We start from the raw sequence: 19,097 nt of genomic DNA on the forward strand, positions 1-19,097 counted from the left end.
CATGAAATGGTCTTGTGCTGATGTAATATTGGACATGAACCAAGGCATCCTGTGTCTATAATGCCCAGGAGAAGGTAATTTTGAGGATGGGATGTCCTATTTGTTTGTCTTCACACCAACATGTAGGGAAAACAATTGTAGTCCTTATGGAAACCTTTGCATTTCAAAGAATCTCCTGTGGGAAGTGTTGCAGATTCAGGTTGTTCAGCTCTTGGAATGATATTCACTATCTCTCTTCCCAAAAAAAGAAGAATCTGGCTTGTCCAAAATTCAAGAGCTTTACATTTTTCAGACCTAGCTATTAGGGTACAATTTCCTCAAGTAGAGCAACGGAATTCTCAAGGGATCTGAAGTCTCTTCAGCTCCTCCATTTACCAGGAAAAAAGCATAGATGTGCAGGGATCAAGTGGAAGCAACAATCTTTCATTTGTGTCAGGTACTTTGTGCAGGAGTTGAGTTCTGGTTGTCCCATGATACTGATAGCATCCTGTGATTCAAGGGGATCTGAAAGTCCTTCTGAATATTCATAAGATGGCTAGAACCATTGGCTGTGTCTGAGGAGTCTTCAGAACTGGCTTCCCTGGTACTGTCTATACAGGCCTTGCAAAGAGAAATATCCCTGGAGTCTCCCTTGGATTCAAGCCCCAAGTCTGTTATACCCACAATCTTTTTTTCTGAAGCTTTGTTATCCCTGGTATAGGGCCTCTGAGCCCAAGATTAAATAGAATCAGAGATCCAAGGACGGGTATAGAAGTGCAATGCTTGGCAGCCTCATACTGCTCCTTCCGGTGCAGCAACATCTGGTCCACCTACTCAGGCTTCTTGTTAGTGTCACCTGTCTAGAACAGTTCCCTCTTTGACACATTGTCAAATTGAAAAAGTAGGAAAAATTTAGAAATATTTATTTTAAAAAAATTGGACTAATCCTTTTGGAATTAATCTTAATACCTGTGGAACGATAGTAGGTAAAACAATTTTGGACAAATGTGTTTTTAAACTGTGGTTTTTCAATGTTGCACGTGCAATTTTAATTTGAACATTTTCTGATTTTTTTTTTGTAAGTCCCTAGCCTTGCTGCTCCAACATTGTCAACACCATCTTTATATTTAAGGATTATTCGAGTGAAAATAACATCTAATGTTACACTACCTAAGATAAAATTGTAAACTTCAGAGTTTGATGTATGCCATCTGGGGTCCAGAAAAATCGTATTTCCCCATCTTCCGGTGAAACAATCATTCAGAATTAGTTGCATTGTGGAGGGTCTTCAGTCTGTCTTAAGTCTGTCTTTGAAACATCTGGAATTGACTTCTGTTCGTGAAAATACACAACTAAGTGGACAGGTAGTCTTTTTGTTATGGTATTTCCTATGTCTGAGCACTTTCTATAAAATAAAAACAGGAGAGTATAATAAAACTTAGAGTGAAGTTAGGGCTGAGAGGTCAGCTATGCACTTTAAATGTGAACCGTGAAATTCCTTGCTTTTGAATTGGAGAGTCTTTAATGTTACCTTTCAACATATTATTTTGTAGTTGGCTTGTCTACACTGCCAAGTTTTGTTGACAAAACTTTGACACCCAAAAGTCAACAAAACAAAAATCGCCAAAGGGTGTTCAGACTTGCTCCCTCTGACAGATTATGTCCACATTGGGGACACCATCATTGACAGGGTGAGCAATGCTCTGTGGGTATGTATCCCACTGTGCAGTGTTGTAGGAAGGAAGAGCTGATCGCTGCGCATCTTGGGATTCTCTCCGAGTTCTCCCATAGCCCCTTGAGTTCTCCCACAGCCCCCTCAGCTGCCGAGAGCAGCATCATGGGTAGCTCTGTGAGCTCTCGATGCTGAGGAACTGCAAAGCAGCACAGCAGTCTGTCCCCCTCCCGCTATGGCTGTGTTCTTAGGGCAGAACAGGAGTGTTCCAATGATTTGCTCTTTGTTTGTTCCCCAAAGGGAGCAGCACACAGATACTTGCTTGTCCCGGAGCTTTGAAAGGGGAGGGGAGCATGCCTGCAGGGCAGCAGAGATCAAAACACTCAGCAGAGCAATCAGGGCAGGCATTGTGGGATACTGGCTGAAGCCAGTTCTGTCGACAAAACAGTCAGCAACAATTAAGATGTCAACAATAATGGGAGGGGAAAAGACAAGTCACTTGTAGGGGTGGAAGTATTTTGTCGCCAAAACAGGGTGTTTTTCACGACAAAAGTCCCATTGTAGTGTGTATGCTCTTGCTGTTTTGTCGCCAAAAGGCAGTCTTTGGCGACAAAACTTGCCAGTGTAGACAAGTCCTAAGGTACTTCTAAGGTATCTATCATTTTAGTATTCACATGCCAGAAAACAATTAATTATAAAAGTAACTGCTCACAGATTGATGTAGTACTAGCACATGCTTGACTTAAGAGCTGTGTATTGGAAAGCTTGTCTTTTTCACCAACAGAAGTTGGTCCAATAAAAGGTATTATCTTACCCACCTTGTCTTTCTAATATCCTGGGTCTGACACTGCAAACATGAAACTGTTGTAAATATCAACATTATCAGCTATTAAAACTACTTTGGCTGTATTGGCTTAATTGGTGAAATGAATGTAAGTTATAGGCAGATCCCCTAAGGCTATGTCTACGCTAGAGACCTTGCAGCCGCACAGCTGTACCCATGCAGCTGCACTGCAGTAAGGTCTTTTTTTGTAGCTGCCCTATACCAAAGGGAGAGAGCTCTCTCATCGACATAAGCCACCCCCTAAAAGTGGCAGTAGCTATGTTGGTGTGAGAAGCTCTCCCACCAAGGTAGTGCTGTGCACAGTACCACTTATGCTGACGAAACTTACGTTGCTTGGGGTGTGATTTTTCACACCCGTGAGCAACATAAGTTTTGGCGACATAAGGGGTAGTGTAGACATTACCTAAATGTCTAAGGTAGCTCAAGTGGCATATTGTTTCTGTATAATCACTGATATTCTAGTAAATAGCAACACCATTGATTTATATTCCTGGCTCTTGCTTTGCAGCTCCGAAATCTTGCTTTTAAAAAGATTCCTCAGAAATCCTCTCATGGAGGCTGTCTGTCTCAACATGAACAACCATTGCACAGCCCAGTGCAAAAAGACACTCGGGAAGAAAATTGGCAAGAGTGGAGACAAAGAGATGAACAGGTAAAGCTTGCTATATCAAATTATTTTACTTGGTTGTCTTGCAGAGTAATGTAATACGAACTTCATAGGTAAATGTGTGAGACACATTGCTATGGCTGAGATTTTTTTCAAAGCAGCTTGGAGGATTTTCATTCATCTTCCAAAAGATAAGAGTTTTCAACTACATGAAAGACTGTGTTACAAGGAGGAGGGAGAAAAATTATTCTTAACCTCTGAGGATGGGACAAGAAGCAATGAGCTTAAATTGCAGCAAGGGAGGTTTAGGTTGGACATTAGGAAAAACTTCCCAACTGTTAGGGTGGTTAAGCACTGGAATAAATTGCCTAGGGAGGTTGTGGAATCTCCATCATTGTAGATTTTTAAGAGCAGGTTAGACAAACACCTGTCAGAGATGGTCTAGTTAATACTTAGTCCTGCCATGAGTGCAAGGGACTAGTATTGGACAAACTTCTGTTGGTGAAAGAGACAAGCTTTTGAGTTACACAGTGTTCTTCAGGACACTCCACGGAAGAGCTCTGTGTAGATCAAAAGATTCTCTTTCACCAACAGAAATTGGTCCCATAAAAGATATTACCTCACCAATCTTCTCTCTCTCTAATATCCTGGGTCAATGTAGCTACAACAGTGCAAACAAAAAAAAGGTTAAGCATAGGACTGGAAGGGACCTTGAGAGGTCATCTAGTCTAGTCCCTTGCACTCATGACAGGACTAAGTATTAACTAGACCATCTCTGACAGGTGTTTGTCTAACCTGCTCCTAAAAATCTACAATGATGGAGATTCCACAACCTCCCTAGGCAATTTATTCCAGTGCTTAACCACCCTAACAGTTGGGAAGTTTTTCCTAATGTCCAACCTAAACCTCCCTTGCTGCAATTTAAGCTCATTGCTTCTTGTCCCATCCTCAGAGGTTAAGAATAATTTTTCTCCCTCCTCCTTGTAACAGTCTTTTATGTACTTGAAAACTCTTATCTTTTTCCCCTCTGTTTTCTCTTTTCCAAACTAAACAAACCCAATTTTTTTCAATCTTCCCTCATAGGCCATGTTTTCTAGACCTTTAATAACTTTTGTTGCTCTTCCCTGGACTTTCTCCAATTTGTACACATCTTTCCTGAAATGTGGTGCCCAGAACTGGACACAATACTCCAGCTGAGGCCTAATCAGTGCGGAGTAGAGCGGAAGAGTTACTTCTCACGTCTTGCTTACAACACTCCTGCTAATACGTTCCAGAATGATGTTCGCTTTTTTTGCAACAGCATTACACTCTTGACTCATATTTTGCGTGTGGTCCACTATGACCTCCAGATCCCATTCCGCAATACTCCTTCCTAGGCAGTCTTTTCCCATTTTGTATGTGTGCAATTGATTGTTCCTTTCTAAGTGGAATACTTTGTATTTGTCCTTATTGAATTTCATCCTATTTACTTTAGACCATTTCTCCAGATTGTCCAGATCATTTTGAATATAATCCTATCCTCCAAAGCACTTGCAGCCCCTCCCAGGTTGGTATCGTTCACAAACTTTGTAAGTGACAGGTTTCAGAGTAGCAGCCGTGTTAGTCTGTATTCGCAAAAAGAAAAGGAGTACTTGTGGCACCTTAGAGACTAACAAATTTATTAGAGCATAAGCTTTCGTGAGCTACAGCTCACTGTACTCTCTATGCCATTATCTAAATTATTGATGAAGATATTGATCAGAACGGATCCTTGCGGGACCCCACTCGTTACGCCCTTCCAGTATGACTGTAAACCACTGATAACTACTCTCTGGGAGCAGTTTTCCAAAGGTCATGCGAGACAGTATCAAAAGCTTTACTAAAGTCAAGGTATACCACGTCTACTGCTTTTCTCTCGCCCCCCCCCCCCCCCCCCCCCCCCGCCCCATCCACAAGACTTGTTACCTTGTCGAAGAAAGCGATCAGGTTGGTTTGACACAATTTGTTCTTGACAAATCCATGCAGACTGTTACTTATCACCTTCTAAATGTTTGCAAATTGATTGCTTAATTATTTGCTCCATTATCTTTCTAGGTACAGAAGTTAAGCTGACTGGTCTGTAATTCCCTGAGTTGTCCTTATTTCCCTTTTTATAGATTGGCACTCTGTTTGCCCTTTTCTAGTCTTCTGGAATCTCTCCCATCTTCCATGACTTTTCAAAGATAATCGCTAATGGCTCAAATATCTCCTCAATCAGCTCCTTGAGTATTCTAGGATATATTTCATCTGGCCCTGGTGACTTGAAGACCTCTAACTTGTCTAAGTAATTTTTAACTTGTTCTTTCCCTATTTTAGCCTCTAATCCTACCTCATTTTCACTGGCATTCACGATGTCTATGTCCAATCACCACCATCCTTCTTGGTGAAAACTGAAACAAAGAAGTCATTAAGCATTTCTGTCATTTCCACATTTTCTGTTGTTTTCTGCTGCTCATTGAGTTATGGGCCTACCCTGTTCTTGGTCTTTCTCTTGCTTCTAACGTATTTGTAGAATGTTTTCTTGTTACCCTTTGTCTCTCTAGCTAGTTTGATCTTGTCTTGTTCCTTGGCCTTTCTAAGTTTGGCCCTACGTACTTGTGTTTTATATTCATCCTTTGTAATGTGACCTAGTTTCCACTTTTTGTACGACTCTTTTTTTTGATTTTTAGATCATTGAAGATCTCCTGGTTAAGCCAGGATAGTCTCTTGCCATACTTCCCTCTATGCAATGGGATAGTTTGCTCTTGTGCCCTTAATAATGTCTAATGAAAGACATGAGACTGATGCTCCTGCTTTGCTCAATCTTTACACTTAAATCTCGTATTTTAAAGATTTTCTCTGCTGTAAAAATCTTTTGAAGCATCTTTGCCATCATCCTTATTATCAAAAGAGCATTTCAGTTGGCTTATTCTTGGTCTTCTAATGTGCTGAGTTCACTCTCAAATCCAGATTTCTCAAAGAGCAGCGCACCCAACAAGCCATAGGGCTACGAGGACAGTCATATCTGTCAATATAAGATACTTATTAATTACAATAAATACTCCTATTTTTTTGGTTGATATATTTACCAAAAGTAAGTATTCTCTATAGAGCTAGGGGTCTCCAACATTTAAAAATGTAATAAAGCAGAGGTCACCATAGTGTGTGTGTAGTGAGTGCCACTGAAACCTTTTTTACCATGATTCCTCTTGGTAGAACTACTAAAGGCAGAAGTTACACTAAGAATTGTGATGGCTTCAAAATGTTAAAACCTTTTAGCCTTGAGGTAAGACCATTTGAAAAACCATACATTTTCTTAAACTGATTGATGTAACAGTGCCTTTCCGCCCAATGATGTCAGTAGGAGAAACATTTATAATTAAAACTGATGTTACTTTGTTGATTACAGTAGTTCAGTACTTATAGAATGTCAATTTATTTTACCATTTAGTGCAAAGCTATTCTGTTTTTACATCTTATTTTAGGTGTGTGTTTTTAGATTTTTCCTTGTTCTAGGATAGTGAGAGCTTGTATGAAGCTCTTTACAGCATTTACTAATAGGTACGTGATGATCTGGTGTCACTAGTTACTGGATATCCGGATATCTGATTGTGTTTTTTCTCCTTTTATAAGAAAACTGATTCATGCAGAGTTGGTGACATCACAATTCTCTATGAATTATGCATTTTGAGATACCCCTGTACACTTGTAAGGTCTCCAGTATTGATGGTGACATGTCTTTAAAAGGTCTGTGTGAAGTTCAGGAGCTAGGTCAGAGTTCTGAAAATGATATTTGAGGATGTTAAACACCTATATTGACAGCTACCTGGACTTCATTGACATGTAGAGAGAGAGTTTCAATCTGTGGCTCAACAAAGAGGAAGAATTTCAGAAATCCCATTTTGGAAGATGATCAAGCGATAAGTGAGAGCAACATTTGGTGCATAAAAAATTGTTGAAGGTTGTTAATACTGTGATGTCAGGAGACTTTTAGGTGGGGTGGGGGGTGGAGGTATCAATTTTTTTCAGCCTTCCTGTGCCTTCTGATTAGGTGGTTCATATATCAAGCAATGTAGTAGTGACCGTAAAGTGCTTTAGAGAATTGCATGAAGCTTACAAGCCACATGTCTCTGCCCTCCTTCTTATAAAAGAGGAGAAACACTAAACCCTGGTTTAAGTATTTATGAATGTATTATTGAACAGTGGGACTGGATGGTGGTCATACAGTTGATTCTTAATTCATTTGCATTCTAGAGGCCCATAGGTTATAAAGTTGTCTCAGGTTTTCCTTTCACTTTTAAAAATAATTTCATGGCTTTGCTATTGTCCTGAAATATACCACTCTGACTTTGGCGCCATGATAAGACACTTTTTCACTAGTGGGTAGTAGAGAATAGCATAACTAGATTGAGGTTATTGCAGCTTTTGAGATCAGAGCAGGGACTGTTTGTGTATGTAGTATAGTATTGATAATGTTAATTTATTAATAATATACTGTTAATTTTAAGCAATTGTTCAAGGATCACAGTAGAGGATAGGATGGGGAGTTGTGATGGGGAGTTGTGATACTCCTGGCACATGCTCTGCCCACAATTCCTGAATAACCAGCTTAGAAAAAACATCTAATCAGTAATGAATAACTAAAAATGTAACATCATCCTCGTTAGGCTGCAGAGTTAACATCCCATTAAAAAAAAGTAGTTTATTTCTGTCACTGTGCTGTCTGGTGGTTTATATCTTGTAGTTTTTTCTTGGCTACTACAAGAGCTAGAAAGTAAAAACTTTCCAGTTCACCTAAGTCACTTAGGAGCCAAAGTCTATGGGATTTAGACTTCTAAATGGCTTAAGCACTTCTGAAAACTCCACCCAGAAACACAATCTCGGAGTGAAATATTAGTTTCTCCAGAGACTGATGGGGGGCCACCACCAGGAATATGTTTGTACTGCATACCACTGCATGCTATCTTAAATTGAACCTTGGAGAGAATTTTGAATATTGCTGCAAGGTGTACGTGGGGTGAGTACCCTTAACAAATGTAGGTAAATTCCATATTCTGTCTAATTAGTACATGTTTAATAATAAAACTTTGTCTTTAAAACTATTCCTTACTTTATAAACTTAATCACTGTTTGTAGCTGCTGCCAATAATGTCTGCCAGTGCTGCAATATATTCAGTTGGCTCTTTAGAGGTAGCCTAATAGAATGAGGGATGGGGAAGATTGTGAGAAAAAGGGATACTGGACCAAAAAGAAAAGGAGTACTTGGGGCACCTTAGAGACTAACAAATTTATTTGAGCATAAGCTTTTGTGAGCTACAGCAAGGCTGAAGGAGAGACTTCAGTTTGTTTATACTCTGTCGTGTGAATTTTGAGACTAACAACAAGAAAACCAAAATATTTTCTCCTCTGTTTTTTCCACCAAATGCATCCGATGAAGTGAGCTGTAGCTCACGAAAGCTTATGCTCTAATAAATTTGTTAGTCTCTAAGGTGCCACAAGTACTCCTTTTCTTTTTGAAAATATTTTCAGTAAATTTTCTGAAGCTATTTTACAGTAGAGCAGTGGTCCCCAACCCTTCTGTGGGACTAGCACATTCCTATTCCCAACAGACTGTGGCAGGCGCCATACGCCCGACCGCCGAAATGCCGCTGAGAACCGGCAATGGAAAGAAGCCTCGCTGCCGAAATGCTACCAAGAAACAGCAGTGTTTCTCGGCGGATTTCGGTGGGCGGTTCTCAGGTGGCCGCGCTTCACGATGGCATTTCGGCGGCACTGTGTCCTGCGGGCGCGCACACTGCCCTGGTGGATGCCATTGCACCTGCGGGCACCACATTGGGGACCCCTGCAGTAGAGGATATAGTCATTAGTCTTCCAGTTTTAAATCTCAACTGCAATATAAATGTTTAAATTGTAAATTTTGTTTAAAATACTGCTCCTACAGTATATAGAAAATATTTAACTATTAATAGAACAGAACAAGGTCCTAAAGCTGGTAAAAGATTTCTGGTGACGTAGCCCCAAGAGGATTGTCATCTTAGTGATGGCATTCGTATTGCAGTAGCTCTTGGCTCCAGTAACTACTTGGGCTCTTTTGTGCTAGACTCGGTACAAACATTTAAGGGGACTTTCTTTGTCCTGAGGAACTTGCATGTTAAACATTGCCTTTTTATAAGTTTACTCCTCTCCCCCCCCCCCCCCCCAATATCTCTTCCTTCTTTTTTTCATTGCTTGAATTTTTCAGGGCAATCACTGTGCCTTGATTTTTTTGGTAGACATCCTTCTTGCTCAGGCTCAGATTCTGTTCTACAGTTGATACTAAATTGTAGCCATAGAATAAATTGTTTGGGGTAATAGCACACAGATACCTGCATACTGACAGTCTCACACATGTCCTTGCCTCCTGTTGAGAGGGTATTTATATGATTGTGTTCAAGGACCTAAGTCAAAAGGAGAGACTCTTGGCTCACTATTATAAAACTAAAGCCAGGTCTTTATTCATGCAAAACTCATTGTGGGAGTTTTGTCTGATTAGAGTGACTGCAAAGAATGTCTAGATAAGTGGTTCTCATCCCACGACCCACTCCGCACACAGCTGTGGCCCATGTGACATCCTCAGGGCCATACAGGTAGTATATATAATGTGTGGATGTGGCTCACATAACACAAAGAGAGTTGTGAGCCATGTGTCCCACAGTGGTAAATAGATTGAGAACCACTGGTCTAGATCTTTGGAGGATTTAATAAACCATGTATCTTAAGCAATCTGCATCTCCTGAAACCCTGTAAGTTCTTTAAGGGCACAGTTATCACAGGCAGGAAAGTTATATAGTATCACTAAAACTTATAAAAGCTAGTTGAGCCATTTTTAATTTGATCAAATTGAGCTGAGAACGTGCAAAGACTCATAGACTTTAAGGCCAAAGAGACCATCATGATCATCTAGTCTGACATCCTTCACATTGCAGGCCACAGAACCTCATCCGCCCACAACAGACCCATAATCTCTGGCTGAGTTTCCGAAGTCCTCAAATCATGAGTTAGAGACTTCAAGTTTAATCCCTAATGACTGAAAACATCCTAATTGCAACTCAAACAGACAAATGACAGGTGAAAGAGAAGAGTAGTGGAATGAACGGACAAAGACAAACTAGGAAACATGATAATATTTGCTTATTCATCACACTGGGATTGCTTTGATAATTTGGGAACCATTTAAAGGCATAATATCCGATGCAAACAAACTGCTACATTTTTAGAGATTTATTATAATCAGTTACATCATAGGTATGCATGTTTGTTTATATTACTGCTGTATGCACAGTGCAGTTTTTCCAACCCCTTGAAGAGCAGCCATTTCCTTCTGATCCAACAGTACCCTGAATCCAGGTGAATCCCTATCTCTGCTTACCTTCAGCCCATCTGTGTCCCCCATTCAGTAAGTTTGTATTGGTTTGGTGTGGTTTTTTTTTTTTTGGGCTTACCTTTTCCCATGGAAATTAATATAGTGCTCTAAACAAAACTCAGCTACCCCTCTGCCATGCCACCACCCTGTAAAATCAGATGTTACCCCTCTACCTCTGCTAAGCAATGCTTAGTTCTTTCTTTCCTTTTCAGTCCCCACATTTAAAATTTCAATTTTCCTTTTATCCCATGTCCCAAGAAACTCCATCAAGACTAAAGCTTCCCTCCATCTCTTCTTAATCTAAGACCGCTCTTGATCCCTTATGCTTCTCTGAAACAACTCTTGCACTGCACATCCTCCTCCTATGGCATCCCAGACAAACTTTTTTTTCTTTCACAGATGGTGTCCTGGAGTCTCTCGCCATCCCTGCCATTCAGCAGAAGTTACTTTTTGTTAATGGCAGCAAAGCTGGCCTGTTCTTTCCTATGCTTTTGAGAGACTCTTCTTTCTCCGTTCTACTTGTTGATATTTTAGGCTTTAAAATCAACAAGCTTCTGCATGCAAAACTTCAAGATCTAAGTTGCAAGCAAGCATTTTGAACAAAAGCAATTTAAAAAAAAAAAGACCTTCACTTTCTCTGTAGTGATTTAGTAGTGCATGGTTTCCGTCAGACTCTTTTATTTAACAAAATGTGTTTCAACCAATAAGGTATTCTACCAACTGTTGTACAAATGTATTTAGTTGTTCTTACTGGTGCATTTCATCATATTACCAAGAGTATGTTGACAGCAGCTGTAACATTCCATAGGCTAAAATTAAATTTTAACTAGCTGTCAATTGCACACCTTTTTGCTTTTTATTAATAAAAACAAAAACCTGTCATGAGTTTTTGCTTTAATCTTATTTCTTCAGCTGACATCTGAAATGTTTGAAGCAGATCTTGAAAAGGCATTACTGCTAAGCAAACTGGAATATGAAGAGCACAAAAAGGTATTTGCTGGTTTCATCGTGATCTGAAAATTGTGCAAGTTTTTGACCTTTATTGAGTTCTGGATAAAGGAGACTGATAATTTGGTTACCACAAAATTTTGTGTAAGCTAACTCTTTAGTTTTTTAATACCCAAAGATTTACTAAGAATTGAGAGAACCATTAGAGAGTTGAGGGAAACCACAAACAGCCATATTACAGTTTGAGAATGTTAAAGATGACCTGCCAAGGGGGAAAATGAGTTTGTACCCTCTTTGCTTCTTTGATATATAAAGACATTTGTTTTCACCTTAAAAATAATAAGACTGCTAAACCTTGTTCCGTGTGTGTGTGTGTGTGTGTGTGTGTGTGTTTTGTGTTTTGTTTTGTTGATCTTGGTGGGGATTCTGGAGAGGTCTTCTTAGAGGATCATAGAACTGAAGGAGAGGGGGAGCTTTTTTAGGTCTGAATTGAAGTGGTAGGCATGTTGAATCTTTAACATCTTTTCTCCCAATTGTTTCAGTTATTTGACTTAAATAGATAACTGTTTTGAACAGGCTGACTAAAAATTCCTTCTCAGCTGGTTAGGTTTACCTTCTTTGGTGCTTGTGGTGTTGTCTTGCTAGTTCTCCAGTCATCTACATAGTGTTCCAGGAGAGAAAGTGCTGAATTTCTAGTGTGAAAAACAAGTAGGAAACTTTAAGAAAAACAAAAACCTTAAATTATACAGAATAAAAAAGCAAAAATGGCACACATCTACTTTTTTGCTCCGAGTGTCAGCTTTAGTAGTGTCTTGTACTTCTGTTGGACAAACTAAGACTTCGCAGAGGTTTTTTGTTTGTTTGAAGGGAATCCCCACAATTAAGTTAAAGTTCTTAAAACTAAACTATAATTTAACTTCCAATTTTAACTTCATTTTAAAATGCATGCTTAAGTACAGGCAAGCAAAGACTTAATCTTTAAGCATAGCTGTTGGGGATTTGCTCTCGAGTCCAAATGGCATCTACATGGATTGCAAGTAAAGAAGCCAACTCTCTAGCAGTTTGGGAGAACTTTGTATATGCTAGTAAATTTTAAAATCTAGTAGCTGTTTATATTGTAGTCTCGTAGTATAGGACAGGGTTTCTAAAACTTTTTCTTTCTGAGCCTCCCCCGGCTATTAAAAACTCCAGCTGAGGGAGAGGCATGGCTCTGGGCTTCAGCCGCAGGTGGTGAGGGGGGCGGTCCAGGCTTCAGCCACTAGGCTGGGGGCAGGGGTTGGGACTCTTGCCCTGTGGAGTGCTGGGGGGCTCTGAACTTCCTGCCCTGGGCCCCATCCAGTCTAAAACTGGCTTGCTTCGCAGACCCCCTGAAACTCATTGAGGGGCAGTGGACCCCCAGTTGAGAGCGGCTGGTATAGAACATCAGAGACTGTTTTATCTTTTTTCCCTGTTTTATTTATTTTCTATATCACTACTTTTTCTGTTGAGGTAAAACCTTCAAATCACACTTTACTATTTTCAGTGTAATGGCACATTTAATAAAACAGAACGTCAGGTTTAAAAGGAACTCATTAAAACTCTGTCTAATTTAATTTAAGAAGTAATGTCAGTTGGCTAGAGCATGGCCATAGAATATTGGTGATCTACTGCTATATGAATGACTAGGCATATTGAGAGTAAATGTCAAGCAGATGTTTGTTTTTAAAGCAAGTATAATTGATGGTGACACTCCTGTGTTACAGTGCTTTTTGATTATATTATACCAAATAATTGATTTTTAGATATCATTTTATCTAGGTGTTGGGGTAGTAGGCTGACAGTTCACTGTACTGTTTGTGAATAGCTATACTCTGGTTTAAAGAACACAGTTGTTTCTTTAGGCTGATCAGAGTACAGAGTGAGAAAGATGTCTACCAAAAGCTTTCAAATTATTTTAGACCAAGAGCTTTGTCTGTGTACTGTCATTTTTCTTAAGAATACAAAACTTTAGAGCAGTGGTCCCCAAACATTTATAGGGTTGCATGCCCCCCCAACCCTCTTGGGGCTGGGAGTGGGGGTAGGGCATGACATGGACAGGATTAAGGGCTGGAGGTGGGTCTGAGAGCTGGGCTAGGAATGGAGCAGAGGCTGGGAGCTGGCTGCTCAGCCCCTGTCCAGGTACAGATCCTCCCCCCCCCCCCCCAGTCTCTGCCTCAGCCTGGGAATGGAGTCGCAGCCAGGGGCTGAGGGCAGGGCTGGGAGTGAAGCCGCAGCCGGGCCATGGTGGGGTCAGCAGCTGGCTCCCGGCTGTGTGTGAAGCCATGCTGAGTCTGGGGATAGGGCCAGGCACAGGGCCGGGAGCCGTGGCCGGGGGTGTGATGGGACTGGGTGGCCCTCCCTCCCTGACCCCCCGGGGGGCCTGGCCTGGGCCTGCCACACGTTCCCAAATGTTCCTCTGCGCCCCCTAAGGTGTCATGTCCCACAGTTTGGGGACCTCAGCTTTAGAGCAATTAAATTACTAATTAGTTTATTCATTAGAGTAAAGTAGTGCAATCAGTAGGGTTTTATTCCTTTCAGGACTATGAAAATGCTGAAAATGCTTCTCCTCCCTCAAAGTCGGTGAATAAGAAAGAGAAAAGAAAGAACCAGCAGGGAAAAGACAAACCTCTCACAGTGTCTCTGAAAGACTTTCAGTCAGACGTTAATATAGGTATGCATTTTTATGTTTAAATATTTATTTACAAACCAAGTGTTTAATTCTTTGGAATTACTATGACGTATACTTTTAATAACAAAACACCCTCTGGACTGAAACTGCATTTCCAAAGTCTCAGTTCAGGAACACTGTATTTAAATATATTCACTGAACAGTGTTGGAAACCAGTAAACTAAACAGTGTTCTAATAGCGCTAAATGTAACTTTTTATATCTTGAATCTTCTTATTTTTAATGTGGACTAATCAGTTTACCTAAGGAGAGGAGCAAATGAGAGAAATATTTAACTGCTGGGGTGTGGAGAAGTACTGAACTTGTTTCGGCAACCAGCATCAGGCAATGGTCCAAGCTCACTTCAGAGGAAAAACTCTTTTCTCCTAGCTTGGTTGTACTTGCTGCCTTGCTCTTGCCCACACGAGTGAGTTCCCTCCACTTCCCAGGCAGTGGTAGGACACTAGTTGCCCTTTGCACCCAAATCTGGCTCTTTTGGGGAGGAAGAATTAAGGGAGGGGAAATGTTGCTTACCACAGCACCTTGTACACTCTTTGTAAATTCTTTGGGTGCTGGTTTGTTCCTGTTGTCTTCAGAGCAGTGGTCCTGCCTTTAGCAGGAAACGATGGTAGGATCTGGAAAGAGGAAAAAATACTATTGAATCAAAAGTCTATTTTAAAAAAAATATTCTAAGCACTTATCTAAGTTACCAGTATTTTATTAAATGTGTGTTGATTTTAAAAACAAACCAAGAAACAAAAACAGTAAAACACCCGCAAAGGATGACAGTCTGAACAAATTATAGATGTTGGTCATGCCACCTAATATGCTGCTGGAAGGAACTGAGATTCTATGGTGATAAGGGCAATATAAGAACCAGAATAGAATTAAATACCGTCTGCAGTTTGTTTGTTTGCAAAAATGTTGCTTGCCAGTTATGAATTCTCACTGCATTTAACAAATTGGGGTCTGTTTTCTGTTACATTATTTTAAGGGATAGGGTTTAAAATGCAACATAGACCAATGATACTCAGACTGAGGCTTGTCTTCACTACCGGCGTAAGTCGACCTAAGTTACGCTACTCCAGCTACATTATTCATGTCGCTGGAGTCGACATAGCTTAGGTCGACTTTCCCTGGTGTCTTCGCTGCGCTGTGTCAATGGGAGACCCTCTCCAGTCAACTTACCTTACTCTTCTTGGAGAGCTGGAGTACCTAAGTTGCTAATTTGATATGCACTGCATTGATTGCAACAGCATTGATCTCCCTGGTAGTGAAGCCCTGAGGCTTGCAGGAGACACGCTGAAGATCCACTTGCAGCTTGCAACTGTTTGCGGCACATGATATTAAAACACCGTGTGATCTAATTATTAACCAATCAGGATACTTTTATTAACTAAGTTATCAACTTGCACTGATTTCACTTATTTGCTGTGAGAATAATATATATATAAAATATAGTACTATAGTAAATGAAACAATGAATTCACACTACTGTTGGTCTTTTGAGTAATATTTATTGCTAATTTGGCTTCTGAACCACTGAGGTCTGAGTATCACTGGTGTAGACAGTTGTCTTTAATTCCTTAGTGTAATTTTGGGAAAAGAATGAGAGTTAATGCCGAATAACCAAAATGGATTTTTCAGCCTCTTCTGAATTATCTCACTTGGATAGTTTTTGGTATGATTAAATCAATGTAGTATTTTTTTTAAAGTAATATTTATTTTTCCTGTGTTCTTTTTCAGATCCCCTTGCAAAAAAGCACGAGGTAAGACTTAGTTTTTATTAAACTAATAAACATAACACAACACTAAAGCCCAGCTTAAATAATGAGGTTTTGTGTGCAGAAGATAAGTATTTAAACAAGAGGCCTAATCACTTTCTGTAATGACAGGAATTAATTTTTAAAATTGGCTGCCTAAAGTATGTCCATAAAACTCATGTGAGCAAATGCAAAGGTAAAAGTCCATGAATGAGAACTTGTAACTGATGGAAATGGCATATACAGGCTTGCAAATTTTGTTGGTGCAGTTTAGACAGATTTGAAAGCCTGGCCCTAAAAGTTCTCTAGGCAAGGTACAAGAAGTTAAATAACTATTAGAAGCAGAGTAGATAAGAAAATATTAATGGCAAATATTGTGCAGTGGAACATTCCTAATATTATGACCCTTTTAGGTAGAAAAAGAAATATTTAACGTCAAAGTGATTTATAATTCAAAAATCTAGGTAGGCATTGCACAAAAGTATTAAATCAATGGAAATATTTTTTTCTCGCCTGATACCACTTCTGTGAAATGTTCTTATTTTTCAGAGTTTTATGATTGGCAGGAAAATATGCACTAGGTAAAATTTAGTACTCCATTTTCTCATGATGTGTCTCTATATATTAAAGAAAAGATAGCTATATATTGGGCATTTTGTGACTTTAAACACAGACTTCTTTAAAACTCAACTATATATTTAATTGTTTAGCTGGATATTGACTTTTATTTAAATGGAGATAAATCATGACATTTAATTCTTGACAGGAACTGAGCTCTTCCCAGACTTTATTGCATGATGGAGGATTCTTCAATAGACTGGAAGATGATGTTCATAAAATACTTATTAGAGAAAAAAGGAGAGACCAACTCACAGATTACAATGGAGTGGATAACTGTACATCTCATGAACATAGTCAGGCATGTACAATGGCAGCTATTTTCAAGTGCACATGTTTGCTTGGTGGATAACCAAAATAAAATGTGAAGCTTCTGCAATAATTTTTCTTCTTACCAAAAAGTATCTTATTGCTTATGGTCTCACAACTTCAGTTATATGCTGAAAACACAATTTATGGACAACTTTTTTTTTTGACTAGTTCATGTAAAAATGGGTTATAGGTCAGTATATCGCTTTAGAAAAAACAAAATGCAAACAACTGAAATGGGACTGCCAAATCTTCTCCTCCTGAGAAGGTCAAGAGGAAGGAATGACAAAGACCCACTCCTCTTTGACCTCTTTCCAGTAGCATAAATATCTTTGGAGAAGGGAGAAATATAAAATTGGCTTCTGAGGTGGTATTTCTAACACCTTGGTCCCTGCAGTCTGGTTGCAGTTCTCATGGATCAGTCATAACGGAGACTTGGTGGGATAACTCACATGACTGGAGTACAGTCATGGATGGTTATAAACTGTTCAGGAAGGACAGGCAGGGCAGAAAAGGTGGGGGAGTAGCACTGTATGTAAGGGAGCAGTATGACTGCTCAGAGCTCCGGTACGAAACTGTGGAAAAACCTGAGTGTCTCTGGATTAAGTTTAGAAGTGTGTGCAACAAGAGTGATGTCATGGTGGGAGTCTGCTATAGACCACCGGACCAGGGGGATGAGGTGGATGAGGCTTTCTTCCGGCAACTCACGGAAGCTACTAGATCGCATGCCCTGATTCTCATGGGTGACTTTAATTTTCCTGATATCTGCTGGGAGAGCAATACAGCGGTGCATAGACAATCCAGGAAGTTTTTGGAAAGCGTAGGGGACAATTTCCTGGTGCAAGTGCTAGGGGAGCCAACTAGGGGGAGCGCTTTTCTTGACCTGCTGCTCACAAACCGGGTAGAATTAGTGGGGGAAGCAAAAGTGGATGGGAATCTGGGAGGCAGTGACCATGAGTTGGTTGAGTTCAGGATCCTGACGCAGGGAAGAAAGGTAAGCAGCAGGATACGGACCCTGGACTTCAGGAAAGCAGACTTTGACTCCCTCAGGGAACAGATGGCCAGGATCCCCTGGGGGACTAACATGAAAGGGAAGGGAGTCCAGGAGAGCTGGCTGTATTTCAAGGAATCCCTGTTGAGGTTACAGGGACAAACCATCCCGATGAGTCGAAAGAATAGTAAATATGGCAGACGACCAGCTTGGCTTAATGGTGAAATCTTAGCGGATCTTAAACATAAAAAAGAAGCTTACAAGAAGTGGAAGGTTGGACATATGACCAGGGAAGAGTATAAAAATATTGCTCGGGCATGTAGGAAAGATATCAGGAGGGCCAAATCGCACCTGGAGCTGCAGCTAGCAAGAGATGTCAAGAGTAACAAGAAGGGTTTCTTCAGGTATGTTGGCAACAAGAAGAAAGCCAAGGAAAGTGTGGGCCCCTTACTGAATGAGGGAGGCAAGCTAGTGACAGAGGATGTGGAAAAAGCTAATGTACTCAATGCTTTTTTTGCCTCTGTTTTCACTAACAAGGTCAGCTCCCAGACTGCTGTGCTGGGCATCACAAAATGGGGAAGAGATGGCCAGCCCTCTGTAGAGATAGAGGTGGTTAGGGACTATTTAGAAAAGCTGGACGTGCACAAGTCCATGGGGCCGGACGAATTGCATCCGAGAGTGCTGAGGGAATTGGCGGCTGTGATTGCAGAGCCCTTGGCCATTATCTTTGAAAACTCGTGGCGAACGGGGGAAGTCCCGGATGACTGGAAAAAGGCTAATGTAGTGCCCATCTTTAAAAAAGGGAAGAAGGAGGATCCTGGGAACTACAGGCCGGTCAGCCTCACCTCAGTCCCTGGAAAAATCATGGAGCAGGTCCTCAAAGAATCAATCCTGAAGCACTTAGAGGAGAGGAAAGTGATCAGGAACAGTCAGCATGGATTCACCAAGGGAAAGTCATGCCTGACTAATCTAATCGCCTTTTATGATGAGATTACTGGTTCTGTGGATGAAGGGAAAGCAGTGGATGTATTGTTTCTTGACTTTAGCAAAGCTTTTGACACGGTCTCCCACAGCATTCTTGTCAGCAAGTTAAGGAAGTATGGGCTGGATGAATGCACTATAAGGTGGGTAGAAAGCTGGCTAGATTGTCGGGCTCAACGGGTAGTGATCAATGGCTCCATGTCTAGTTGGCAGCCGGTGTCAAGTGGAGTGCCCCAGGGGTCGGTCCTGGGGCCCGTTTTGTTCAATATCTTCATAAATGATCTGGAGGATGGTGTGGATT

At 40.6% G+C, this 19,097-nt stretch overlaps 1 protein-coding gene and 1 long non-coding RNA gene across 10 annotated transcripts in view; one reads left to right on the forward strand and one right to left on the reverse strand.

Annotated features, from left to right (window-relative positions):
- Positions 1–19,097, forward strand: part of GKAP1 (G kinase anchoring protein 1) — a 45,042-nt gene that overhangs the window by 14,930 nt on the left and 11,015 nt on the right. For 8 of the 9 annotated variants that reach the window (XM_043515169.1, XM_038403451.1, XM_043515172.1 and 5 more), the window contains 5 exons: positions 3,004–3,147; positions 11,414–11,491; positions 14,006–14,138; positions 15,881–15,903; positions 16,664–16,816. In XM_043515169.1, coding sequence (XP_043371104.1) covers positions 3,004–3,147; positions 11,414–11,491; positions 14,006–14,138; positions 15,881–15,903; positions 16,664–16,816 — 531 coding nt within the window. The remainder of the gene's footprint in view (positions 1–3,003; positions 3,148–11,413; positions 11,492–14,005; positions 14,139–15,880; positions 15,904–16,663; positions 16,817–19,097) is intronic. The other variant, XM_043515173.1, reaches the window with a different exon arrangement.
- LOC119856204 lies at positions 10,574–16,664 on the reverse strand. Its single transcript, XR_005293205.2, has 2 exons — positions 14,669–16,664; positions 10,574–12,141 (listed from the first exon to the last, which is right to left on the reverse strand). It is a non-coding gene; the product is annotated as an uncharacterized LOC119856204 (long non-coding RNA).

This window comes from Dermochelys coriacea, chromosome 5 (genome assembly GCF_009764565.3).
Source record: "Dermochelys coriacea isolate rDerCor1 chromosome 5, rDerCor1.pri.v4, whole genome shotgun sequence".
Lineage (NCBI taxonomy): Eukaryota > Metazoa > Chordata > Testudines > Dermochelyidae > Dermochelys > Dermochelys coriacea.